Raw genomic sequence first — 27526 nt, forward strand, 5'->3', positions numbered from 1 at the left:
TTTTCGTGGGGTGGGACTGTGTGCAGTTCCTTTGGTGGTTGGGGCCTGGGGCTGGATCAAGTCAGCAGGAGTTCAATTGCCTCTCACCAACAGTCTGAACATACAATCTAATGCAAATAACTGGGATTTTTTTTTTCATTTTAACAAAAGCTACTGATTTCATCGTCTCCCACCTTTTTATGGAGGTGATATTCCCCCTTTGTCTGATCTAATTATCATTTTAGGTCTCTGGGAATTTTTAATAGCTTGCCATTTATTATCTTTTGAAAAACATGTTGTATGGCTTTCTGAAAATAGAAGCATGTGATACCTTTTTTCCTGAAAAAAACACTGCCTTTTCGTGGTTGTATTGGGACGGCTGTATGGGGGTTCAGGGTCAGGCAGACTGCAGACTCTGGGCCAGCTGGGTCAGGCCCTCACCTAGGAGTCCCACGAAATCCAGTCCACAGTGGGACCTGGGAATGACCCGGGGTTCAAGAGTTGCCACGGTGCTTCTGTTTGTGATTTTTTTCTTTGTTCCCTTTAGTTGTGCATGACAGCAGAATTCGTTTTGACATATCCTATATACATGGAGTGGAACTTCCCATTCTTGTGGTTGTACATGATGTGGAGTTTCACTGGTCGTGTGTCCATATATGAACACGGGAAAGTTCTGTCTGATTCTACTGTCTTTCCTATTCCCCTCCCCCTCCCTTCCCTTCATTCCCCTTTGTCTAGTCCAATGAACCCCCACACCCCCATAGTGTGTTAGCATCCGCATCTCAGAGAGAACATTCAGTCTTTTCTTTTGGGGGGTTTGGCTTATTTTATTTAACAGGATAGTCTCCAGTTCCACCCATTTACCAGCAAATGCCAGAATTTCATTCTTCTTTAAGGCTCAGTAACATTCCACTGGGTGTATGTACCACATTTTCTTTATCCATTCATCTGTTGAAGGGCTCCTAGGTTGGTTCCACGGCTTGGCTATTGTGAATCGAGCTGCTATAAACATGGATGTGGCTGCATCACTGTAGTGTGCTGATTTTCAGTCCTTTGGGTACATGCCAAGCAGTGGGGCAACTGGGTTGAGGGGTGGTTCCAGTCTCCACACTGCTTTCCAGAGTGGTTGCACCAACTTGCAGTCCCACCAGCACCGTCTGAGTGAACCTTCCCCCCTATTGGTCTTGATTTTAAATTGCTCTTGCCCAGGGCTAGTTGTCACTTGGCCCAGTGCCACACCCTCTCTAATGGCTTTCTCCCTCCTGACCTTGGAATGACAGTATTTCCAGTACTTCAGGGCAGTCTCGCCTCACTGTGGGATGGGGACCTAACGGGAATGTCACCATGCGTGCCTGGAACACCTGGGTCATAGCCCTATGAGCAAAGAACCTGCACCTGTCACATACCCCTCGGGAGAGCTCTTGCAGTAATGGGGCTGCCAATGACGAGGGGGGGGTAAGGCCACCAGAGAGGAAACAGTAGGTGCCCCATAGCTGTTTCCTCATCGTCAGTACAGATGGAAACCAGGAAGGAGAGGACTTGTGGCCTAAATCCCTGGGTCCTGTGGAGGGTGCGAAGGCAAAGTCTTTGTCCCTGTGCTTGAAACGTGTGCCGTCCAGAGAGCGAAGTGCAGACAGCACCCCAAGAGCTCATGCTACTGCGGAAGGAGAAGCTGAGCCCACGGCTGCAAGCAGCGGCCTGTCGTGTTTGTGGGGAACCGGCTTAAATGAGACTGGAGTCAAGGTCCTGCGTGTAACAGTGCCACCGTCCCTGGTGCATGCTCCTTTGCACTCTTTGGAATTGAGGCTGGAGTGACAACCAGCCAGGGACTTCCTGTACCCACAGCCTAATTCAGATGAGGCCTGGGAGTGTCCTGGCGGCAGGAGGACGGAGCACAGGGTTGTGGCCGGCGCCCTGGGGAGCGGGAGGCTGACCGCAGCTTCCTGGGGCTTCTAGGCAAAGCTTGATGGTGGCCTGGTCAGCACTGTGCCTGGAGTGAAGGCTGGGGTAAGCGGTGGAGGGCTGAGTCCTCGAGGGGACTGGGAGGAGAGGGCTGCAAGCAGGCTCCTGAGGGCAGAGTGTTGGGAGGGGGACGCCCTTGGGGACCTTGGCCCCCGGACTCACCTCCAGCACCATCAGTGCTGACCCGACTTGTAGACGGCACTCGACCTATCTTTGCTAAGTGAACCTGTTTATCTATGTTTTATCTGACAGGTGAGACGTGAATGTGACAGAGAGGTAGTGTTTGGGAGCAGGTGACTGTGACCTGTCCCCTTTGCCACACTCAAACTTAACTTGTCCTGGGCCTCATTTCACGTGTCAAATTAGCCATCTGGGCAAATCCCTATCAGACGCCAAAGAACCACAGCAGCTTCATGTGAGGAGGATCCCCAGCGTGGTCAGCATTGTGACATGAGCCGCTGTCACCCCATGGCAGATGGGGAGGTCCCAGGTGGCGGCCTTGGGGGCTTTTTGGGCTACAGGCTCTTGGGCACCTCTGCAGGCTGCGTGTTCTGCTGCGGTGTCAGGCCCCTCTGTGGTCGGGACAGAGGGCTACGTGTCATTTCCCAGACAATTTCAAGCTCACAGAGCCCTCTGGTGCAGACTTCCTGTGCCTCACCCCCATCCTCTTCCATTTCCCGCGGCTTCCTCTCCCTGGGCTGCAGCTCCCTGAGAAGTCTCTTAGCAGACCCCTGATGAAAAATGGCAGCACTTCCTCCCTGCCCCAGGAAGGAGCACCTTCAAATCCAACCCACCCTTTGTGCATTGTGCCTTTTAAACGCCTCTGGGGTCTTCAGCAACAGCTTGGTTTTGTCTTGGTTTAAAGCCAACCTCATTCAATGAGCAGCTTTGGTTTGGTCTGCTTTTTGACGGCCTGAGAGCTCAGCTGTCAACTGCAGGCACCAGACCCGGGGAGTGATCTCCTGGCTCCTGCCTGCACCCGGAGCCGGTCCCCTGCTCCTGAGACGCGCTTTCCTGTTCCTGGGTAATCCAGAGCCAACTGCATTTCCTTGGAAATGCGTCCTTGGATGCCGACCTCTGTGGTGCCCTCGCTTTCAAGATGTTGTCCATGAATCTAGAGGACAGCCTTGTCTCATTGAAACTTTTAAAGAGAATCCTGCTACTCAACACCTCCGGGCACAGGCGGGCGGCTGGACCTCACTCTTGGTCTTACGGGTGCACAGAAGCCCTGAGGGCTTAAGGTTCACATTTGGCAGCTGTGAGAGCTATTTTGGGAGTTCCAACTCTGGGCTCAGCACACATAACATGTCACTTCTTGGGCCATGGCTGTCTGCGAGCTGTGCTGGCCATCCATCTCTGTCAGGACCTGTCCCTTGCTATTAATACCCTCTCATCGGATCCAGCCAACTTTGGGAGGGCCTGAGCCCCAACATGCCTTTGCTCCTGCCCTGTCCTCATTGGCTACATTTTGAAAGTCAGAAACATCGACCCTGGTGTGCCACAGTCTGTCTTGGTGGCTTGGGGTTAGTCCTTGGGCTCTAGTGCCCCCTAGACCCAATGGTGGTCTTGCTGTCTGTGGTTCTAAGCTGTGAGGCATCCGTGAGCTATTATGGTCAGAGGGGTCTCGACTACTGCTGGGGGGCTACTTTTTAAAATCTTGAATTCTTTTTTAAAATTTTTTATTTGTTCTAATTAGTATGTATGACAGTGGAATGTATTTTGACACATCATACATGAATGGAGTATAATTTCTCATTCGCCCAGTTGTACATGATGTAGAGTTACACAGATCATGTAATCAAATATGCACGTAGGGTAATAATGTCTGATTCATTCTACTAGACTTCCTACCCCCATACCCCCTCCACTCCCTCCACTCCTCTCTGTTTAGTCCAAAATACCACTATCTCCCCCCCTCGCCTTATTATGAATTAGCATCTGCATATCAGAGAACACCTTTGGCCTTTGGTTCTTTGGGATTGGCTTATTTTGCTTACCATAATAGTCTCCAGTTTCATCCACTTACTGGCAAATGCCATAATCTCATTCTTCTTTAAGGCTGAGTAATATTCCACTGTCTATATATGACCCAATTTCTTTATTCCTTCTTCTGTTAAAGGGCACCTAGGCTGGTTCCATAGCTTAGCTATTATGAATTTTTGAGCAGCTATAAACATTGATGTGGCTGTGTCCCTGTAGTTGATTTTAAGTCCTTTAGGGGTATGGCCAAGCTGTGGGATAGCTGGGTCAAATGGTGGTTCCATTCCAGGTTTTCTGAGGAATCTCCGCACTGTTTTCCATAGTCGTTGCACCAACTTGCAATTCCACCAGCAACATAGGAGTGTGCCTTTTCCCCCACATCCTCACCAGCATTTATTGTTGTATTCTTGATAATTGTGCAGGGTCCCTTTCTGAACACCCATCCTGTTTCCAGGGCAACCTTACAGGGCAGCCAGGTGGGTGATGTCACACCCACATGGACTTCACTCCCTGTTCTGCCCCTTGTTTTTTCTGTGACCTTGGACCATTTACTCCAGTTTGCTTGGCCATACAATGGGTGCAGGTAGATTTCGCCTGCAGAGCAGTGGTGGGGAGAAATGAAAAACCGTCTAGAAGGACTCGAGCCCAGGCACAGCGCAGGTACCCCGGCGAGGACGGTGTCCGTCCCTGAAGAGTTGGACCCAGCTCTCGGCTTTCATGATGGTATCACCGTTGGGCTCTGAGCCGACGGGGATTCTGTGGAACAGAAGGGTTTAGTTTTGTGCTTTAATAAAATTTTACTGGAATGGAGTTTTTAAAACCCAGAGAACACATCTGCTGAGTTCTTTTCTGCAAGATCATATTTATTAGAAGCAAATCCCAGAGTAGGGACTCCCATAGCCCCTCGATGCTAAGTAGTGCTCAGCTGGTAGCCGGGCCGAGGATGTCACTGACAACGGTGGGGGCCGACATGGTTGCCTCCGGGGGTCTCCTTGGTTCTCCCGCACACAGCAGGCTCCGGCCAAGGGGTGCAGGAGCTTGGCTTGGTGAGGGCAAGAGTAGCAATGTGTCAGGCCCTCAGTGATGGTCCTTCCTTTTTGCCTTACTGGAAAGAAATTTTACTAGGAATCAAACAGATACTTCTCAACCAGAGACATACAGTCAGTCAACAAATATAGGAAAAAATGTCCAATGTATCTAGCAAATAAAAAAATGCAAATTAAAACTACACTGAGATTTCATCTCACTCCCTTTAGAATATTATCGAGAATACAAGTAACAATAAATGTCGGCGAGGATGTGGGGAAAGGAACACTCATGCACTGCTGGGGCCACTGTGGAAAGCAGTGTGGAGATTCCTCCGAAAACTTGGAATGGAACCACCATTGCACCCAGTTATCCCACTCCTTAGCATGTACCCCAAAGCCTTAAAATCAGCATTCTACAGTAATGCAGCCACATCAATGTTTATAGCAGCTCAATTCACAACAGCTAAGCTACGGAACCAACCGAGGTGCCCTTCAACAGACGAATGGATACAGAGAATGTGCTATCTATACACAATGGAATATTACTCAGTCACAAAGAAAAATGGAATAATAGCATTTGCTGGTAAACGGATGGAACTGGAGGGTTTATCATGCTAAGTGAAATAAGCCAATCCCCCCAAAGCAAAAGCCGAAGGTTCTCTCTGATATGTGGAAGCTAATGCAAAATACAGAGGAGGATAATAAAGACCAGAAGACAGATCCAAGGAGTAAACCAACGGGAATGAAGGGGAGGGAGGAGGGATGGGTAGGGAAAGTCGGTGGAATGACCCTGACATGACTTTCCCAGGTACATAGATGAACACACCGCGGTGACTCTCACCATCCTATACATCCACAAGACACTCATTTAAAAAAAAATTACCAATAGCAGAAAGACCAGTGGAGGGAGGCCCATGGAGATGGGAGGAAATGAGGGGAAGGGGAAGCTTGGGGACTGAATCAGAGCAAATCATGTTTCATGAATTTATAATCATGTCACAGTAAATTCCATGGCCAGGTAAACTGAAGAGAGCCAGTGAAACTTTACAAAAGAAAGAAGGAAACTCTCCCTGGGTTTTGACTGACAGCGGGACTGAAGGCCTCCTTCCGCCCTCTCACGGGGGCCAGGCAGCGAGGTGGCCGCGCTGTTTGGCCCACGACGTGGCTGTGCGGGGCGCCACCTGCTCCAGTCGCGAGGCCCAGGCCGCTAGTGCAGCCAACAGGCCTCAAGGGAGGCGCAGAGCTCCCACCCAGATCCGCCCCCATCCTTGGGACACAGCCTGGTTTGCCCGCCGTAAATCTGCTTCTCGGGGTCCCTTGCCACCAGAGGGGCCCTGGAGAGGCGCTGGCCCTGATGCACCCAAGCTCTTGCTGGGCCCAGGGGAAGGCGCCCAGGAGGCCTGACTCCATCAGGGGTGGGGTCGTGGGCCCTTCCGCCTCTGGACCCCGAGATGGACCTGCGCTTGGCATCATGAGGCCACCTTGCATCCCCAGGAGACTCTGAGGACAGGGGATGAGCTGGGATGGTGGAGCAGCATGGTCGAAAGACCATGGATTCATATATTTTTTTAATTTTAATTTTGAGAAACTTGTACATTCATATTCAATTATAAAAAGTAAGAGAGAGAAATGATAGAGAGACCCAAGTACCCTTGGGCCTGCTCACCCTTAATAACATCTTGCAAAAGTTAGACCATTATCCCACCAGTGTCTTGACTCTGGTGCAATTCAGATCCCTCATGGTGCACTTTAATTTTAATTTTTTGATACTGAATATTGAACCTAGGGGTGTTCACCACTGAATCACATCCCCAGCCCTTTTTATTTTTTTTTTTATTTTGAGACAGGGTCTTGCTGAATTGCTTAGGGCCTCACTAAGTGGCTGAGGCTGGCCTCAAACTTGGCGATCCTCCTGCCTCAGCCTTCCAAGTTGCTGGAATTACAGGCATGAGCCATCACACCTGGCTTTTATGTGGCACTTTTATTGTTGACCCATCTGTCCCCAGCCTCTGTGCTCTCTCAGTCTCTGGAAACCACTGATCTGTTAGTCTGGACCTTGAGAAAGGCAGACCCTCATCCCAGCCCCATGTGCAATGACCTGGGATCGACTCGTTGAGAGAGACAAATTCTAGATTAAGCTACTTCATTAAAACACAAGTGTCATAGTGAAAACTAACCCGTTAGTCGGACAGCAGAAGTCCAAAAAAGGAGGTCAAAGGCGCACCATGATGATAGAGTACAGGGAAAACTAGTGAAGCTGGTTTCAAAGAAGCAGAAAATCTCAGTCAGGTCTGGAAAGCATCAGAGACCACTGCGTCCTGTCCTTCCTCCTGAATCTCCCTCCCTCACAAGGGTGACTCTGGCTTTTCTGAGGTGCTTGGCTTTGCTTTTTCAGTGCTGGGGATTGAACCCAGGAATGCTTTACCCCTGAGCTACATCCCCCTTTTTCTTTTTTATGTTTTGAAACAGGGTCTCAACCAAGTCTCTGAGGGTCTTGCTAAGTTGCTGGGTCTGGCCTCAAACTTGCAATCCTCCAGTCTCAGCCTCTACATTTCTGGGATTATAGGCATGCATCACCACACCTGGCTTGTGAGGTGCTGTGGACTGTCTTTGTACTTTCCATAATGTATCTCAAAATATCTGGCTGCAACAAATACTTAGCTTACAACAATTTTTGCATCCTAAAGTCTGTGTCCGTGCCTTTTGGAGGTGACAGCATTTCCTTGGGGATTTCAGTTTTGATTCTCAGAGAGAGCTTAGTGGCAACATGGAATTGGATGTTCAGGAATGTTCTAGAAACTTGGTGGGACTGTGCCAGGCCTGCTAGGACCACAGGAGGGCTCCCAGGCTGTTTCGGGGGGCCGCTCACGCTGTGTTTCCCTTTCTAGGGGCTGGAGTCAGAGAAGATGTGTTTCTCATTTGGAAGGAGATGGAGGAGGCCTTCAGAACCCTGGCCCAGGTCCAGAGGCTGCTGGTCGAGCTCCCCAAGTCCAGCACGGCCCCGACAGACTGCGGTGGGTGCCATTTATGTCACTAGTGGGATGGAGTCATAAATGGTAGCCGTTGGGGCTGGGGGTTGTTTCCATGCTCCTAATGAGGAGAGTCTCTTGCTCAGCTTTGAGAAGCTGCTGGAGAGACAGCATGTGCACTGTGTGTGTGTGTGTGTGTGTGTGTGTGTGTGTGCGCGTGCGTTTAAAAAGAGCTGCACAGCAGTTAAAGCCGTAACAACGGATGTTCCTGGAACTGATGCAAGGTGTGCTTTGTCACAGGCCTCAGGGTGGAACCGGGCTCGATCTGCAGTGTGGACAAGTCGGGGTTCACAGCCACAGAGCAGGGTGGTGTTCACTGGATGGAAAATGAGTAGGGCGAAGCCTCAGGGGTAAGGGGATCAGGGCTCAGCTGCTCTAACAGGATTCTTGCTGAAGGCAGGCCTTGGTGATCAGACATCCCCCAGGGATGGGCAGGAGGAGGCTGCGAGAGATCAAGGGTGGGGGATTCTGGTCAGACTCCAGCTGGGCAAACCTGCGGGGGCATCTGCCTGTCATCCCAGTGCCCCAGGAGGCTGAGGCAGGAGGACTGCGAATTCAAAGCCAGCCTCAGCAACTTAGCAAGCAATGAAGCCGTCATCCAGTTCTCCTCCATCCTCAAGGTACCTCCAAGAGCACATGCCTCTTGGCAGAGTCTCCCCTAGACCAAGCTTCAGTTGGGCTCCTCCGCATCCTCTTTTCAATGAGGCCTCGACCTCTGGACTTCTGTGCTCATATTTGGATAGCTGGACTTTTTTTTTTTTGGTACTGGGGAGTGAACCCAGGGGGGTGCTGAACCACTGAGCCACATCCCCAGCTCTTTTTTTGTATTTTATTTAAAGACAGGGTCTCACTGAGTTGCTTAACACCTTACCATTAAGGAGGCTGGCTTCGGACTAGCGATCCTCCAGCCTGAGCCTCCTGAGCCTCTGGGATCACAGGCATGTGCCACTGCACCAGTTTGCAGTGCGATTGCTTTGCCAGGACCACCCCTTTGGGGATTCCAAAGGAGGAACCTGGGCAGGCTTGTTTAGGGGAGCCAATGACCCACTTGTAGGGTCACTGCACCCAAGAACCCAGACAGTGAGTCCCCTGTCATTTGGACCTCGGAAAATGAAGCAGACTCACGTGAACATCTCTGCCAGGGAGAGAGGATGGCAATTCTGCTGCGAAGGTGCTGGTACGGGGAGCTTTATGGCCTGAATTGTGCCCCGTCCCAGTTACGTTGACACCCCAGGTCCAACTCGACTGTTTTGGAGATCAGGCCTTTGGGAGGCAGTGAAGGCTCAAGGTGATCGCAAGGGTGAGGCCCTAATCCGGTAGCATTGGCATCTCCGTAAGAAGAGGGACAGCACCAGAGAGCTGTCTCCCTGCACAGGCGCACAGATTAAGGGAGATGCCGGGACACGGCTGGAAAGTCAGCCAGGAGGAACGGATTCAACAGAAAGCAAGCCAACAGCGCTCTCATCATGAACTTTCAGCTCCCCAAGTTGTGAGAAGGCAAATTCTCGTTGCCTAAGCCACCCAGCCTGCGACATTTTATTTACGGAAGCCCAAGCAGACTGCTGGAGGGAGTATTTAATTTCAGTGCAGTCAGGCCGAAGGGTTAACAGAAGGGTTTAGCTGCTACTTCACCGGGATACAGAAGAGCTCTGGAGCTCTGGAATTGGACAATGACCTATAGTTGTCCTTTTGTTTCAATCTAAAATGTACCCTCCCCCCAAAAAACCAAAGCCCAGAATTGCTCCAAGCAGATGTTTTCATGAACTTCTTTGAAGGTACTATTTTAATTTTCATAGGAAGATCTCATCAGGACAGTCTGTGGGACAGTCATCAAGCTTTTATGACCTCAGTTTGGCCCTGGTGGCTGCAGGTAGGGAGTCTGGCCCTCTTCTGTGCCCGCCCACAGCTCAGTGTCACTGATGTAGTGTCTCACTTAGTCCATGACCCTGCTCTGATCCTGGGTCAAGAGCTTTAGGAAAGAAATAGAAAGAAAAAGGCTTAGAGCTCACACAGACTCATCAATAGTGTTCGCCGTCACCAGCCTGAAAACTTGGCATAAGGTCTGGGGCCGTGGGTAGACCACGCTGGAGAGTCTTGCCTCCGTGACGGGGAATGATTAGCCTTCAACTGAGTAGCATGCTGGGCCCTCCCAAGAAAGCATCCAAGCAAAGCGTCAAGAAGAAATTGTTTCGAGGTGACATAACTGCAGCTCACAACAGAGTTCAAGATTGATAGGAGCACAGGACCATCTGGGGCCCAGCAAGGCAAAGTTCACAATTGGCATTCAAGCCAAGGTTACCAGGCATAAAAAAAAAAGAAAAATGTGGCCTTTAAAAAGGAGAAAAATCAACCAATTGAAACTGAGAGGTGAGACAGGTGGCATCTGAACCAGACCCTGCAGTGATCTCTCCTCACAGACACACCACGCAGAGCAGACGTTCATGCACCAAACAACTTACATAGGAATGAAAGAAATCAGGTATGAGCCCAGAGGGCCTGAGTTTGGTACAACAAAACAAGAAGATGTGTTGAAGAAGGCGGGGAGGAAAGAGTGGCTACTCTTGTCCCAACTCCAAATAGTCCAATGTAAAGAGACGCCTCCCACTTTGGGGAGGGAAGAGAAGTGACTCAGGCTTGAGACCGGAAACCCAGTGCCAGATCCACAATGGTAAAATCCAGTGCTGGGCAGAGCCCCATGCCCCTTACCCCCAAGCCAGGATCTGCGACTGACCACTGGCACTGGGAAGGGGGTTCAGCCAGGTGGCTGGCTGTCTCCACCAGACCTCCTCCAAACTCGGGCAGCAGAGAAGGGAGCAGGACCCCACACAACTGGGGAGCAGAACACGCAAGCTAGCACAGGGTTTTGTCCCTGGGCCTCTTTCTGGGAGTGGGCTGGTACCACTTCAAAATGTGAAATGGAACATCATCAAAAACTCAGCATGTGGGGAAAAATGGATGCCAGTGTAGCGTTTTCTTGTATATTGTGTTAGTTAACTTTGCACTGCTATAACCAGTCCCTGAGGTGCTCAAAAGGGGGAGAAGTTTATTCTGACTCAGAGTTTTGGGGGTACCAGCTTATGGGGTTGGCCCTGCTGGTTTGGGGTCTGTGGTAAGGAAGCACATCATGTTAGGAGCCTCAACTGAGGAGGCTGCTCTGTTCATGGCAGCTGTGAGTCAGAGAGAGAAATCAGGAGACAGGGTCCCAGTCTCCCCGTCAAGGACCCCCACCCCTACGGGGTCAGAAGACTTCCAAATAGGCCAACCTTGTGAAGGCCCCACCACCTCCCAGCAGTGCCATGGGCTAGGAACCCAATCTTCACTACATGGGCCTTTGGCAGATGCTCGTCCACACCATACCATATATTTTCCTTTGTTCTTTTGTTTCTATTCCTATCTTTACAATCATGTAAGATTGCTATCATTTCAAATAGATTGTTAGAATCAAAAGATCGCTTTGCATGCTTCATGATGAAGACAAAAAAATCTATAATAAAAAAATGAGAAATAATAAGTAAGGAATCAAAACACAATACTGGAGTAAATCACTTAACCACCAAGAAGAGGGAGGAAGAAAGAAAGTACAAAAAAAAATTAGAAAACAAGTTATATAATAGCTATAGTAACACTTTTCCTGCAATGTGACCTTAAATGTAAATGAATGAAACTGTTCAATTTAAACATGTAGAGATTCTGAGTGGATTATAAATAAAGATCCAACTATATGTCACTTCCAAGAAACTCAACTTTGCTCCCAAGGATACACATAGACTGAAAGCAAAGGGGGATGGAATGAAATATTCCATGCAAATGGAATCCAAAAGAAAGAAGGAGTAGCCATACTCACATCAAATAAAATCAAAAGCAGTAAAAAGATAAAGTCATCTAATAATAATGCTGAAAGTATCAATTTTGTAAGAGGAAATAGCAGTTCTACACATATATGCACCCAATACCTAAGGTGAATATCGACAGATCCAAAGATAGATGCTGACTCCAGAACAATGATAATTTAGGACTTTGATGCCCCACTTTTAGCAGTGGACAGGACATCTGAGCTAATAATCAAAAAAGCCACAGCAGAGTTAACTTGAGCCCTAAACCAAGTGGAACGAATACATGTCTACACAACATTCTGCCCAACAGCTGTGAACGATGCATTTCTCATCAGCACATGGAATGTTCTCCAGGACAGACCGTGTTCTAGGCTGCAGAACAAGTCTCAATAAATTTTAAAAAGTTGAAATCGTATCAAGTGTGTTTTCTGACCACAATGCAGTAACACTAGAAATCAGTAACAAGAGAAACTTTGAAAACTCCACAAGTCCTTGGAAATTAAACAACTTATTTTTGAACAATCAGTGGATCAAGGAAAAAAAAATCAAGGAGGGGGTTTAAAAATTTCTTAAAATAAATGAAAAAGGAGACCCAACATACCCAATCCTATGTGATACATCAAAAGCAAATGTGAGGGCTGGAGATGTGGCTCAAGTGGTGGCATGCTCGCCTGGCCCTGGGTTCTCAGCACCACATAAAAATAAAATAAAGATATTGTGTCCACCTAAAACTAAAAAAATAAATATTAAATAAAAAGCAAACTGAGAGAGAAGTTTATATCAATCAATGCCTACACAGGAAAAAAAAAAGGAGACAAAAATAAACTCCTAATCCTGAAACTCCAGGAACTAGAAAAACAAGAACAAACCAAACTCAAAATTGGTAGAAGGAAAGAAATAATAAAGATTAGAGCAGAAATAAATGAAATGGACAAAAAAAATACAAAAGAACAATGCAATGGTGCTGGTTCTCTGAAAATGGACAAGCTCTATAAATGAAGAAAAGGAGAGAGAAGACTCAAATGAAGCAGAGATGATAGGGAGACATTATCACTGATACCAAAGAGGTGCAAAAGATCATGAGAGATTATTATGAGCAAGAATATGCCAAAAAATTTGACAGCCTAGAAGAAATGGACAAATTCCTAGACATGTAACCTTACCAAGATGGAGTCATGCAGAAATAGAAAACCTGAAAAGACCAAAGCAAGCAACAAGATTGAATCTATAATGAAAAGTCTGCCCTCAAAGAAAACCCCTGGACCAGACAGCTTCACTGCCAGATTCTACTACACATTGAAAGAACTGACATCAATTCTCCTTAAGTTATTCAGAAAGAAGAAGAAGAGGAAGGAGCTTTCCCAAATACCATCTATGAGGCCAGAAGAAAAACTACAGGCCAATGCCCTTGATAGACATGGATGCAAAAATGTCCAACAAAATACAAGCAAACCAAATTGAACAGCACATTAAAAAGATTCCTCACCCTGATCAAGTGGATGCATCCCAGGGATGCAAGGATGTTGCAACATAAGCAAATCAATAAACATGGTGCACCACACCAGCAGAATGAAAGACAGTCATCTGGTTATTTCAACAGATGCAGAAAAGGCATTTGATAAAAGTCAACCTCCTTCATGATAAAACTCTGAGCATATTAGGTATAAAAGGAAGATAACTCAACATAATAAAGGCCATTCATGGGGGCTGGGGCTATAGGTCAGTGACAAAATGCTTGCTTAGCATGAGTGAGACTCTGGGTTCCATCCCCAGCACCATAAATACAATTAAAAAAATTTAAAAGCCAGTAATCAACACTATACTGAATAGGGAAAAGTTGAAAACTTTCTAAAATCTGTGTCAAGGTATGGTTGACCACTTTCACCACTTTTAGTCAAAATAGTTCTTGAAGTCTTAACTGGAGCAGCCAAGCAAGAGAAAGGAAAGAAAGGGGTCAGGGACAGAGAAAGGGCATCGGATTTGGAAAAGAAATCAAATTGTCACTGTTTGAAGGTGACATCATCTTATATATATAGAAAATTTAAAAGCTCCACTAAAACAACATGAGAACTAATAAATGAATTCAGCAAAATTGCAGGATACAAAATTAACCTACAAAAATCAGTAGAGTTGCTACATGCCAATAGTGAACTATCTGAAATAGAAATCAAGAAGGCAATCCCACTTACAATAGTTTATTTTTTAAAATAAATTTAAGGAAAGAGGTGAAAGACCATTGTATACATCCACAAGACTGGGATCCTTATTAGAATAAGATATATTGCATGTTTGCATAAATATGTCAAAATAGATTGTACTTTAATGTATAACTAAAAAGAAAAAATTAAAAAAAAATCTGTCTAGAAAAAAAAAGAAAGAGGTGAAAGATCTTAACAATGAAAGTTATAAAACATGGATGAAAGAATTTGAAGAAGATACAAAAAATGGAAAGATAGCTTATGTTCATGGATTGGAAGAATCAATATTGTTAAAATGTCCATCCTACCCAAAGCAATTTACAGATTCAATGTATTCCCTCTAGTGCATCAATGACATTCTTCACAGAACTAGAAAAAACCCAATTCTATAATTTATAAGGAATCAGAAAGAAAGAAAGCCTGCAAATAGCCAAAGCCATCTTAAGCAAAACGAACAAAGCAGGAGCCATTACACTTCAAAACATGCTTCAAAGCTGCTGTAATCAAAACAGCATGACCACTGGCATAAAATAGACACATAGATGAATGGAAGAGAATAGAGAGCCCAGAAGCAAAACCATCACCAGCCAACTGGTTTTCCACCAAGATGCTCATAACACACCCTGGAGAAAGGATATTCTTTCAAATAAGGCTTTCTTTTAAGAAAATAAACCAATTTCATTATTGGTTTTAAGCAAATTAATTAAGATGCTTCTCATTTTCTCGTGTTCTGTATTCATGGAATTTCTTGGATCTCTGGGTTTGTGGTTTTGATCACGTTTGGAAACTTTTCAACACTTATTAATCCCATCGACTGTATATTTGAGTTGTCCCATGGCTCCCCAAGGCTCTTTTATTTCTTTTTCAACTTTGGGTACCAAGTTTCAGTGAGTGCCTGGAAAATGAGATATCCAGCTTCAGAGGGGTGAAACCAACCAGCCCTCTATCTATCACTTTAATATAAGACCTGAAACTGTGAGACTGCTAGAAGACAACCCACGGGAGATGCTTCAGGACACTGGGAGGGGCAAATGATATTTTGGACAATTCTCCAAAAGGACAGGAAACCAAAGCAAAAATGGACAAGTGGGATTAGAACAAATTAAAAAGTTTCTGCTCAGGAAAGAAAACTGCCGCAGTCCAGCTGGGCAAAATACCGGGAGGTGACCAGCAACTTGAAGGTTGAGGCGGGAACCGCTTTATTGCGGAACAGCAGAGGTATATATACCTAACTGATGACACACAGCTTGACTCAATTAGCATCATCCAGATACAGCAGTCAGCCAATAAGGAGTCCCCACCATCTTAATGGCTCCGTGGCGTTGCCTCACAAACCAATCCTCCTGGCAAACTGCCAGGCGCCATCTTGACTTGATTGCGGCCCCCAACAGAAAACAATCAACAGAGGGCAGAGACAGCCTTCTGAATGGGACATGCTTGAAAACTGTACGTCTGACAAGGGCTTGATAGCCAGAACATCCAAGGAACTCTAAGATCTCAACAGCCAAAATGAAATAAAACAGCCCAGTTAGAAGACGACACACAGATGGAAAACAGGTGTGTGAAAAAGTGCTCGACATCCCTGATATCACCAGGGAAATGCCGGTCGACACCACACTGAGCTGTCATGTCACCTGAGCAAGAACCACTGTCTCAAAAGGGGAAAGGTAAAAAGTGCCCGGGAGAAGGTGGAGTAAAGGAAACCCTGGGCACTGCTGGCGGGGACGTAAATCAGCACAGTCATTGTGGGAACCAGGGTGGAGGTTCCCCCCAAATTAAAAATAGGGTGAGGACCTGATCTAACAATCCCACCACTGGGTAGGTAGCCACCAGAAATGAAAAGCCAGTCAAAGGCCCATCCGCACCTCCATATTTATTGCAGCACTATTTACCAGAGCGACGCAGTGGAAACAATCCAGGTGTCTATCAAGGGATGAACGCATGAGGAAAATGTGCTACGTAGACCCAATGGGATACTAGGATACTAATCAGCCTTAGAAAGAACGGGATCCTGTCCTTGTGGCCACATGGATGGAACTGGAGATGGCGATGTTAAGTGAAAGAAGCCAGGCACAGAAAGACAAGCATCCCATGTTCTCCCTCGTGGGAGATCTAAAAAGCTGAGCTCATCAAGGTTGGACAGGGAGAAGGGGTGGGGACGGATCATCGGTGGGTACAAAGTTTCAGTTAGTTGGCGGTGGGAAGTGCCCGTGTGCTGTTGCACCAGATCATAGATGGCAGCCATGGGCCGTACATTGCAGGGAGCTGGAAGAAAGACTTTTGAGGGCTTTCATCATGGGGATGATGAATGTAGGAGATGAATATTTTTGACTGAGGCAGGAGAATCGCTAGTTCAAAACCAGCCTCAGCAAAAGCGAGGCCCTTAGCAACTCAGTGAGACCCCGACTCTAAATAAAATACAAAATAGGGCTGGGATGTGGCTCAGTGGTTGAGTGCCTCTGAGTCCAAAAAACAACAACAAACCACGTTTATTTTAAAAATGGAAAACTCATACATTAGAATTCACTGAAAGGGTATTCAAAGTTATTATGTGTCCCAAAGTTAAGAAAAGACAAAGAAGATAGAAAAGTGATACATATTAAACTGTTAGAGACAAAAATTTAAAGAAGGAAATAGATGCAAAATTCCAAATGGGATCAAGGGTAGATTAGACGTGGCAGGCAAAAGAGATTAGTGAACTTGAAGACAGTGATAGAAACTATCAAAAACGACACACACGTGGGGGGAAAAAGAATGTAAAAAATACAGAGAAATAAAAGAGCCTTGGGGAGTCGTGGGACAACTCACGAGCCCCAAATATACAGTCAATGTGATTACTGGGGAGAGGAGACAGAGGAGAGGGGAACGGAAAAATACTTAAAGAAATAAGTGTTGAAAAGTTTCCAAACGTGATCAAAACCACAAACCCAGAGATCCAAGAAATTCCATGAACACAGAACACAAGAAAATGAGGGGCATCTTAATGAATTTGCTTAAAACCAATAATAAAATTGGTTTATTTTCTTAAAAGAAAGCCTGAAAGGTGACCAGAGGTGTGTAGTGGGCGGGGGGATGTTATATGCAAAGAGCAAAGAAAGGGTGACAGCAGATTTTTCATTCAAACAAAGGGATGGTGGGAGCGGTACCCTCTCTTTCAAAGAAGAGAACCTCAACAGTCCACTCATAATTCTGCATTCATTGAAAAATTCCTTTCCAAAATAAAGGCAGAATAATGACATTTTCAGACATACAAAATCTGAAAGAATTCATCATTAGCATGTATTATTCATGGAGTGATAAATTTCCTGATGTTAGACCAGGATAATTTGAAAATGTACACTATACATTTTTTTTTTTTTTGGTACTGGGGATTGAATGCAGGGCCTGCTACCATTGAGCCACACCCCCAGCCCTTTTTAATTTTTGAGACAGAGTCTCCCTAAATTGCCAAGGCTGGGCTCCAACCCGTGATTCTCCTGCCTCAGCCTCCTGAGTCATTGGGGATACAGGTGTGCACCACCGCACCCAGCTGAAGATATACCCTGTTAACCCAAACAACCATTAAGACCACAAATACAACAAATGAGATAAATGGAATTTAAAGTATTCAATTGAAAAGCTGTCAAAAAAAAAAAAAAGAAAAGAAAAGAAAGAAAAAGAGCAAACAGGGCCAATAGAAAACAGATAACAAGATGATAAACATAAACCAATCATTCATAATGTTAAACCTTAGCAGTTTGTACATTTTACATGTGTATGGGTCATTTTATGTTGATGGCACCTTAATGCAGCTTACTGATAAAGGAAGAGAGGAGGATACGGCTTACTCCTGAGGTGCTGAGCTGCTCAGAGACATTGGTTTAAGTTTGCATCTGTGTGTGTGGTCCAGGCACGATTCTCAAACAGGAAGGTGGCTTTTGTCACAACATATTAAAGCATTAATCCACAGCCAGGGAAGCTGTACCCTTCTGGGACCAATGCTGCAGCTCAAGATATTTCATGGGCTCCTCATTGGGAATAACCTTCACAGCCATTTTGTGACCCACCAGAGCTAATTAGCTGAATCATAGTGTGTAGTCACGCTTTAATCAGGAACAGAGACAGCCCAGAGACTTCCACCCGAAACTTGAGATTTGACTCAGACTACTTAGTATCAAAATATCAGACTTAATGTAAAAAGACCAGGAAGTGCTTAGAGGCTTATTCAAGCTCCGTGGGCAGTCCCAATAGCAGCTTCATACAAACTTTGAGCACATTTTTTTTTTTTTAGCAGATGGATGAAGCTCATTTTCATTGACATTGTATTAAATAGCCACTGAGATTTTTTTTTTTTTTTGGACGGATGGGGGGGGGGTAGCCCTGGATGGCAGGGCTTTACAGATTTAGAGTTAGGGAGATTTAGAGTTAGGGACTTAGAGTTAGACACAGATTGAGAGTTAGGGAAATACTCAACCTCACTTTACCCATCCTGCCGTGTGATGCTGGGAAAGACACTTACCGTTGCAGAAAGCTCCGTCCTTGACTCTGACACCAATCCATTAACGAGGACACAGTTTTGAGCTAAAGGAAAGAGAAGGTTTATTGCTTTGCTAACAAAGGAGAAACAAGGGGACTCCTGTCCCAAACGCTATGATTCTGCCCATCCTCAGGAACAGGGGGCTTTTATAGAAGTGATTCAGAGAATGAGATTAGGGAGGAGCGATCAGAAGGAGAAGATCGGGGGAGAAGTTTAGGGAAAAGAAGATTGAGAAAAAGAAAAAAAATGTGTAAGTTTCAAAGCCACAAGGGATATAGTCAAAGCATCAGGTGAACCCCTGTTACATTCTTACTGTGCCTCAGTTTCCTTATTTGCAGACTGTGGATGAATATTAGTGCCTACCCCATGGGACTGTTGTGAAAATACCTGCAAAACGCTTAAAAATGTGCTGGCAAAGGCTCAGTGGCTGAGTGCTCCTGAGTTCAATCCCTGGTACAAAAAAAAAAAAAAGTTAGAATGTAATGATAATTTAAGAAAAGGTTTATCCGTGTGATGTTTTGTTTATTGAGTGCTTACTATATGTAGCTCTGTGCTTGGTGATGAACACAGTGGTGAGTTAAACAGACATGGAATAGGCCCTCACAGAGCAGGACCTGTGAGGACCATTGCTTGCTCAGTGAGCGGAAAATGAGATAAACAGCAGAAGTATCATTACCAATTTTGATTGAGGAGAAGTGGGGGCTCCAGAGCTATTCTCTGGGGCCAAGGGAAGCTTCCCTGGGGAAAAGGACTTTGGAGGTGATACCTGGGGGTTGAGGAAGTAAGTAAATGCGGCGAAGGATGGGAGTGAGGGCTAGTATATCCCTGGCAGAGGGAGGGCATGGGCCATGGCCGAGGCTGGAAGACACGCGGCACTGTAGAGGAGCTGGAGAAGATGGACGTGGCTGGAGCTCAGAGCTTGTGATGGGTCTGGACGGGAAGGCAGGGACCAGATCATTCAAGATGTAGAGTCCCTGGAGCTAATACCAATCGTCAGCCCCTAGAGGATTCTAAGCAGGGAAATAAGATCAGATTCGTATTCTAAAAAATAATTTGGGCTACTGGGTGGAAGACACATTGGAGAGAAGAAGGCAAATAAGGATTGGGGAAGAGAGTTAGATGTAATTTAGATGAGACATGATGACATCCTAGGATGGGGGGTAGAATGTGAAGATGATCCGTCCGTGAACAGGTGTGAGGGTCGTTGAATTGGCAAGACTCGAGAGTGAAGGAGATGGAGGAGTCAAAAGTAAGTTCCTTGGTGCCATCCACCAAGCAGAGAAAGAGCTGGAGGAGGACAAGGATAAGGGGAAGAGGATGAAGTTGGTTTGGACCTACTGAGACCGGAGCATCCTTCAGAGACCCGCGGAGAAGTAAGGGAGGCAAGGAAGCATGCCAGCCTGCAATTCAGATGCCCGAGTAACGAACCAACGGGCTGAAGTGAACATGCGTGGTATAAAGGTGAAGAGGGCACATCAAGTGATGATCTCATGTTTCTGATCTTTGACCCCAAGTTTTTTTTTTTTCATTCTGATATGCATAGAAAAGAATGTACCATTTGAGTTTTCAATTCCATACCAGTAGTGGATGCCCAACCAGGTCATTAGAAAAAGACTCTCCATCAACACAATGACTTGAAAGCAAAATGTGAGAGCAGAACAGACTGCTTGACAGAGCACTTGTACATGGCTGCCTTCCCAAGGCGTCTCCTCCCTTTGCTGAAACAGGACTGCAGAGGAGATCTGGGCAGAATGAGTTCTGGTTTCTTATACAACCAGAAGCATCTTACACACGGGTCACAGTGCTCACACTTCAATACAATAATAGTGTCTCCCAGAATTCACATTTTCCTCCAGCATGGCTTTATACCTTGAAACCGCCTTCATAGTCCAGTGAATATTGACAAGGCTGATTAATAAAGCAAGAAGTGAGAGTGTGAGACAGGATCAAGATGATATTGACTCAAACATGCATGGGTAATGAAGTCTGTGTCTCCCCGACTGAAAATACACACAAAAAAAATATCTGCATTAGAGTCGCCTGTAATGCTTCCACAACTCAGAATTAAGACTCAATTTTTTTTCCCCAACATAGGAGAGCTGGACACTTAGAATTTTATTGATTTGACGTACTTAGTTTAGCAAAGATATTGGGATGCAATGATTCCAGGCATGATGTAATGCCAAAGTTAAAATCATGTTAAAAAGTGATTACAGAAAAGGATAACAAATCCAATAAGTAGTTATATTCAGTATTTTTGAGTCTTTTAATTATGAAAACACTAAAAAATGTGTAGGTGGAAATAGCAGTTAAAGATCTCTGGGAATTCTCTCCTCCATAAAAGCAATGAGGACATTGTTAATTTGGAAATTCATCTGGAAACTAACTGAAAGTATGCAGTCATCTGAGGAGTGTTTCGCCAAGAAAAGTGACTGAATCTCAGTAATGACATTAAGCTTATGGCATTTTAATTTTCCCTATTTATACTCCCCCTTTCTAGCACTTCACTAAATGTGAAGATAAACATCTGTGATCCTAGTGAGAATCAGTAGCCCAGCAGTCATAGAGTGGGGCAACATGGGGCTGGAGTTCCTTCTGGGTCTCATTCTTAGGGAATTCTCATTATTTGACCTGTATGCTCATTATTCGGAAGATGCCATTTGCAAACCATCTTTATTTGACCTGACTGAGAGCTTTCCCAGTGGGAAAAGCCTGGGGGAAATTGTCAAAAACAATGAGAGGTAACTGATTAGCTTTGTGGCTGCCTGAGGCTGTGGACAACAGTTAAAATAAACAATAGGCTAGACTAAAAGCATAAGGGAGAAGCTGGGGCTGAGTTCTATCAGAAGAACTCTGACATGGAATCTAGAAGACCATGCACAGAAATTGACAAGCTGTTCCTAAATTCATATAGAAATGCAAGAGACACATAATAGCCAAAAATAATCTTGGGGGAAAAAAAAAACCAAACCAAAGTTGGAGGACAAAGTACTACAAAGATGTAATAATGAAGACGGTGAATTACTGGCATAAATATAGATGTAGATTAATGAAATAAGATTGAGATTACAGAAGTAAATCCACACATTTATTGTCAATTGATTTTTGACAAGGGTGCCAAGATGTTTCAATGGGGAAAGAATAATCTGTCAATAAATGGTGCTGGGACAGTTGGATATTTATACCCCAAAAATGTACTTGGACTCCAACTCCTACCCTATACAAAAATTTAACTCAAGGTAGATCAAAGACCTCAGTAGAAAAACTAAAAAACTTGTAGAAGAAAACCTAGGTGCAGTTTATGGTGTTAGGTTAGGTAATGATTCCTTGTTATGACAAATTGGGGAAACTATGGAGCACTCTTTACAACAGCAAGCAAAGAAACAAATAAGCAAATTGGAGCCAAAAATATTTACAAAGTTTTAGACTTCAGTGGACACTGTCAAGAAAGAGAAAGGACAACACTCATAATGGAAATATTTGTAAATTGTATGTATAATACGACTCTAGATCCAAGACAGATCGAGAACTCTTACAACTCAACAATAAAAAGACCAACAACCAATCCTCTCTGCTGACCTGTGAATTTCAGGACACTCAGTTTAATTTTCCCAAATGCCATTTTTTTTTCACTTCTTAATCTCAATGTGTCCACATTGTACCAGACATCTGGAATTTGTCTGCTTATCTTGCCATGTCCTGGCTATTTTTAAAGGAGTAGTTGCTCAAGGTACAAATACTTTCGATTTATTTCAAATGTCCATTAAACTGTGGCTTTTTAAATTCTTCTGCACTCCGTCAGTGGTTTCTTCTCAGTCTTCACAGGGCTTGGATGCCACCTGACTATTGCTCTTCATTGCTCAGCCGCCGTCGGCAGGTGCTGTAGACTTTGAGTCTTTGGATGGGCCTTAGCTCCTCTCCCAGGTCCTTTCCATTTCTGGTACTTTATGTTCTCTATTTTGACATTTGCTTTTTTTTTTTTTCCTCTATGTTTTTTATTTCCTTTTCCTCCTGCTCCCACCCCAATGATCACAGGAATCATGGACACTTAGTGTTGGAACCATTTTTCCACTGGTTTATCAACAAATGGGGGAAACTATGGAGCCGTCTTTACAACAGATTTTCCTTGGATTTTATGAGGAGGAAGGAAAAATGGTTTTACAATATTCCAGGGGAGAAAGAGCTAGAATTTATCACCATCCTTCCTCATTCTCTGACTGTCACAGCTACATGCTCTGGTAGGCTTCCCAAGGTTCTAGGACAGTCTGCTCAGCAGACTCGAGAACTGGCCATTTGGAGGTGGTCACATGGTGGACATGTGGTTTCAGTCCCATCGCTGCTTCCTGTTTGGCCTTGGTCCTCACGTATACAGACCCAGGGGCACCCCCAAAATTTTACCAGAGTCTCCTCAGTGAATTAATTGGTTTTGTGGAATATGGCTGTGTTACTGCTGTGGAAAGTCCTCCAAAGCTCGTGCATTGGAAGCATGATCCCTGATACAGTCAGGTTCAGAAGTGGGACTTTTAGGCAGTGAGTAGGGCTCTGATCTCATCAGTGGCTTAATCTATTTGCTGGATTAATCCATTGACGGTTGAAAGGGCTGCTGGGAGGGGAGGTAGAGCTGGAGGAAGTACGTAGCTGAGCGCAAGGCCTCAGACTACACTTGGTCCCTGGATCTCTCTCCTTCTCTGTGTCCCTCTCCTTCTTGGCTGCCATGAGCTGAGCAGCTCTCCTCTACCAGGCCCTTCTTCCATGATTCTGTGCTCAATGGTGTTGGCTGGCCATGGACTGAATCCTCTGAAACCGTGAGCCATTAATGAACAACTTTCCTCCTCTAAGTTGTTCTTGTTGGGTAGTTTGGTCACAGTGATGCAAAACTGAGTGACACGGTTCTCTTCCTCCATCTCCTCTGTCCTCCTTTTCTGAGATGCTCTGAAGTCCAGCACGTATGCCCAGCACATGGTTTTTAGCAAGTGCAGAGTCACAGAAAATATCAGGCCATAAGTATGGCTCAGGGACTGGCTGCTCTCTCGTGCCCTGCTGTGACCACCTGTCTCTGGGCTTCTGACCAGGCTGGGCTTGCTCTCACCTTCAGAGGACCCTTGTCCCTGCAGCTGCTGTCTGTCGAGCTGGCTCGCAGCAGAAACCATACCCATCTTACCAGCAGGTGGGACCCAGCTTCCGATACCTGAGAGCAACTGTCCTTCTCCCCACCTCCCAGCAGCCCTCAATCCTGTTTTCCTTCTCTCCTCCTTCGCTTCCTTCCACTTCTTTCTCAGCTTTCTTACGGCATCGTCTTCCTGTGCCTTCCTGTCACGGTGGCCAAAGGTTTGGTCAGTGTCTCGTGGCACCTGTGACTGGTAGGGGTGTTGGACACTGTGTCCTCTGATGTGGTCTATAAAATACAAAAGCATTTGGGAATCCTGCTTGGGTGGAGCCTCCTTGCCCATTCCCAGGGGGGGAAAAAAAAAGGTTTAGAAAAGACCTGTGACCAAGAAACCCTTAAAAGTTGATTTTCAAGTTCCTCAAACTTTCTGCGTGATGCACCTTGTTTCTGAGTGGCAGCCGCCGGCATGTGTGGGAAATGGTGTTGGTGGATCCTGGTGTTGGCCCCCTGCAGTGACTGAGGCTGCTCCCCAGTTTGGAGCTCTAGTCCATTCATCTGGTGATAGTGTCCTTGAAAGGCCCTGGACCTTGTGTGTCAGGAATGAGGGGCCAGACAAGTAGCTCTCTACGGGGGAGGATGGGGGAGGGCAGTCATGGGGTAGTAAGCCCTCCATACCTGTAGGCCCCCAGGGAACTGTGCCTTGCTATAGGTGAGTGAAGGATGGACCAGGGAGAGGGAGAGGGAGAGGGAGAGGGAGGGGGAGGGGGAGAGTAAAGGGGTGTGTGAGGGGGAGAGAGAGGGGGAGGGAGGGGAGAGGGAGGGGAGGGAGGGGGAGAGGGAGGGGGAGAAGGAGGAGGAGGGAGGGAGGGGGAGAGGGGAGGGGAGGGGGAGGGGGAGAGGGGCTGGGGGAAGTAGGATGGAGGGACCAGCGAGTGCCGTGGTGTGACATGCTCTGCCATCTGCTCCCCTTGCCCATCACTGCAAGGAAATCTCAAGCAATCTGTCAGGTGGGAGAGAAGAGCCCGCATTGCCTCTGCTGGGAGCTCGGGGCTCCGTGGGGGAGAATCCATGCAACACTTTTAATTAAGAAAACTGCAGGGGAATGGAGAGGCCCCCTTAGTAAGTGACGCTAATGACCAGCTGACGCCCTGCCCCTCCCTCCCTGGGGAAAGTGAGGCCCGGCCACTAATTGGTCTAATTAGCCCTGAAAAGATGAGATTTCTCTCACTTCTTTCCGGATTCTTTTTTGTGATTGATCAGTGGCCCATTCTCTCCTTGTTGGGGGTCTTCACCTGAACCCCTCCTTGGGGTGGTTAATTGGGGACTCTGAATCCTGCCCTCAAGGGGTGCACCCCCTGGTCCCCGGGAAATCAAGGAGTTCCACACGAGTCCTTGGCTCCTTCAGAACCCTGGCAAGGGTTGGTTTGGGCGCGTTTCTAGGAAGTTCTCTTTACGGGAAACTTGAATTCAGGCTTGAAGGGCTCTCTCATCTTTTAAAAAGAAGACAACCAAAACAGAGGAGGCATGTGTTGCCATAGAAACGACTGAATGAGAACTGTATTTCCTACCACGTCTATCCATCAGGAGAGAGGGGAGGAGGAAAGGCATCTGTCTCTGCTGCCAGAGAAGAAAGAGCGAGACCCGGGTCTTACAAACCAGGACTGGGCCAGGGGCTGGGGATCCTGCAGAGAGTCGGTGCCCGAGGATGGGGGTGTTGTGCCCCTTTTACAGAACTCAGGTTTCCTTTCTTCTCCCGTCCCTTTCTCCCACCCAGCCTACTGGGTGACCCAAAGGCCGGAAGAGAGCCAACCAGGAGGTGCTGGCTTGCCTTGTAAAATGTGGTCGAGGCTGTTGGCAACCAGGAGGCCGTGGGAGTGCCATCGACCCACTCCCTTTTCTTTGAGGCCACCAGTCCTTGCCCCTGTCTCTAGAGGAGACCAGAGACTGGCAACGAAATTAACAGTTATTGAGAGAGGACCGCCATGGGGAGGCTCCTTCCTCTCTTGGGCTGCGTCCTGGGGCGGAGGGGAGGTTGGGAGGGAATCCGCGGAAGGCCAACTGCGCTCCCTGAGAAGGAAGGGAGAGATGGCCCTGGGGTGGAAGGGCACCAGGAGTGTTCAGGGTGCTGCTCAGTGGGGCTTTCGATGCTAGTCTGGTATAAAGTTCAAAAGCCCAAATCAGCTTCTTTGACAAGTTCCAACTCCAACAGACTGCAGAATGAAATCTTTGAAAGGCATTCTGTTAAAATGTGAGGGGCTGGCTTGGATGCAGTGTTCATGGGCAGCTCCAATTATTGAGGGATAATTGCCTTGAAAGTGTTTTATTTCTTTGAATCTCCTGCTAATGATGTGGCCCCTTATGTACAGCAAAGAGTATGTGTGGGTAGTATTTTATTTCCCTAACAGCGCAACTCTTTCATGGCAGCCAGTGCTTTGTATCCTCAAGTTCTTCATCTGCAAATTCAACCCACAACGGACCAAAAAATATTTGGAAAAAAGTTGTGTCTGTGCCGAACATGTGCAGATAGTTCCCTTGTCATTATTCCCTGAACAAGGCAGCCCGACAACCATTCACCCAGCTCTGATACTGTATTAGTTAGGATAAGCCACGTAGGGATGACTTAAAGGACAAGGGAGGATGTGCCCAGGTTCTATGCAAATAGGCACCATTTTGTATGACAGACATGTGCATCTACAGACTTTATAAACTGGTACCAATCCCCTGCATATGCCGAGGGAACAACTGTACAGATGGCTTCTGGAATCCACAAAGGGACTGTGCCTGGAGTTGGAAATATTTGGGTAATTGACAAATTCTGGGTTTTTGATGATTTGTGAGCCTCGGGAAAGTTGTCCTATCTATAGCTCCAGGCATCAGGGCTGACTTATGAGGCTTCTGAGATACCAGAGCTGAGGACCATGTTCTTAGTAGGGACAAATTTCCCCCCAGGCAGTGGACTTCATGGGAAGCATCCTGCCAGCCGTAGCATGTTGATAGACTTCACCTCTCTGTAGGCTGTGTATCCCTACTTCTCTTTTCCCCCCCATTAAATTACTCAGAAATGCCTAGCAGATACGAACTTCCATCTGCCAAGGTTCAAAAGGTCAAGTGGGGTGTCCCATTTAAATTTGAGCAAGTAGCCCAAGCTAGTAGGTGAGAAGGCCAGGACTCGAACCCACAGACTCTGACCCTAAGTATACGCTCTCCTGACGCAAGGCCCTGGTCTCTCGTGCAGCTCCACCCAGGCACCAGGCCAGTCGACTTCAGTAGAGGAGGAATGAGATGAGAGGTCTTAGGTTCCTGCTGTCCAGTCTTGGGTACTGACCCTCTGCCAGTCCTGCTTTGGACGGCTGCTTTCCCGCAGTGAAGCGTGGCTCACAGAGGCACGTCCCAGCCTGGTGCGCAGGAAGCTGGGGGTGTGACGTGAAGGGTCGGTGTGGAATGAATGGCTCATGAACTGTGATTCCAAAACCAGAGTCGGGTGTGGAGAGTGAGTCGAATCCAGAAGACACCTGGGACTCTAAGAAGTGGCTCCAAAAGTATGGTCTGAAGGCCCAGAAGCTGTCGTTTTACCACGTCCTCGCAGACTGCTCCTTTCGCCATGCTGATGGAGTCGTTGAGATAAAAGCCAAGCCCGAGGACGAGTCCCTGCAGACCAGTGCGGTAGGTGAAGCGAACTTGGGGCGGGGCGGCTGTGGAACTCCCATGGGACCCTAGCAGATCAGAAGCCCAGGGCAGGACCACATTGAAAGGCAGCCAGGAAGGAAATCAGCTCCTGTTTCCATGAAGAAAGAGGTTCCTTCTGCTTCCTGCCCTATTCTTCTCTAAGTGGTACCCTGAGGCAGAGATCTTGTCTGGGAATGGTTTCTGGTAGTCTTAGTCTGTTTTGTGTTG

The 27526-nt window shown here is 46.5% G+C and overlaps 1 protein-coding gene across 4 annotated transcripts in view; it reads left to right on the plus strand.

The window, feature by feature from the left end:
- Positions 1-27526, plus strand: part of Vwa3b (von Willebrand factor A domain containing 3B) — a 176867-nt gene that overhangs the window by 40200 nt on the left and 109141 nt on the right. For all 4 annotated transcript variants that reach the window (XM_078028505.1, XM_040270772.2, XM_078028506.1 and 1 more), the window contains exons 8-9: positions 7838-7963; positions 27108-27295. In XM_078028505.1, coding sequence (XP_077884631.1) covers positions 7838-7963; positions 27108-27295 — 314 coding nt within the window. The remainder of the gene's footprint in view (positions 1-7837; positions 7964-27107; positions 27296-27526) is intronic.

The sequence above is a fragment of the Ictidomys tridecemlineatus genome, chromosome 12 (assembly GCF_052094955.1).
Source record: "Ictidomys tridecemlineatus isolate mIctTri1 chromosome 12, mIctTri1.hap1, whole genome shotgun sequence".
Lineage (NCBI taxonomy): Eukaryota > Metazoa > Chordata > Mammalia > Rodentia > Sciuridae > Ictidomys > Ictidomys tridecemlineatus.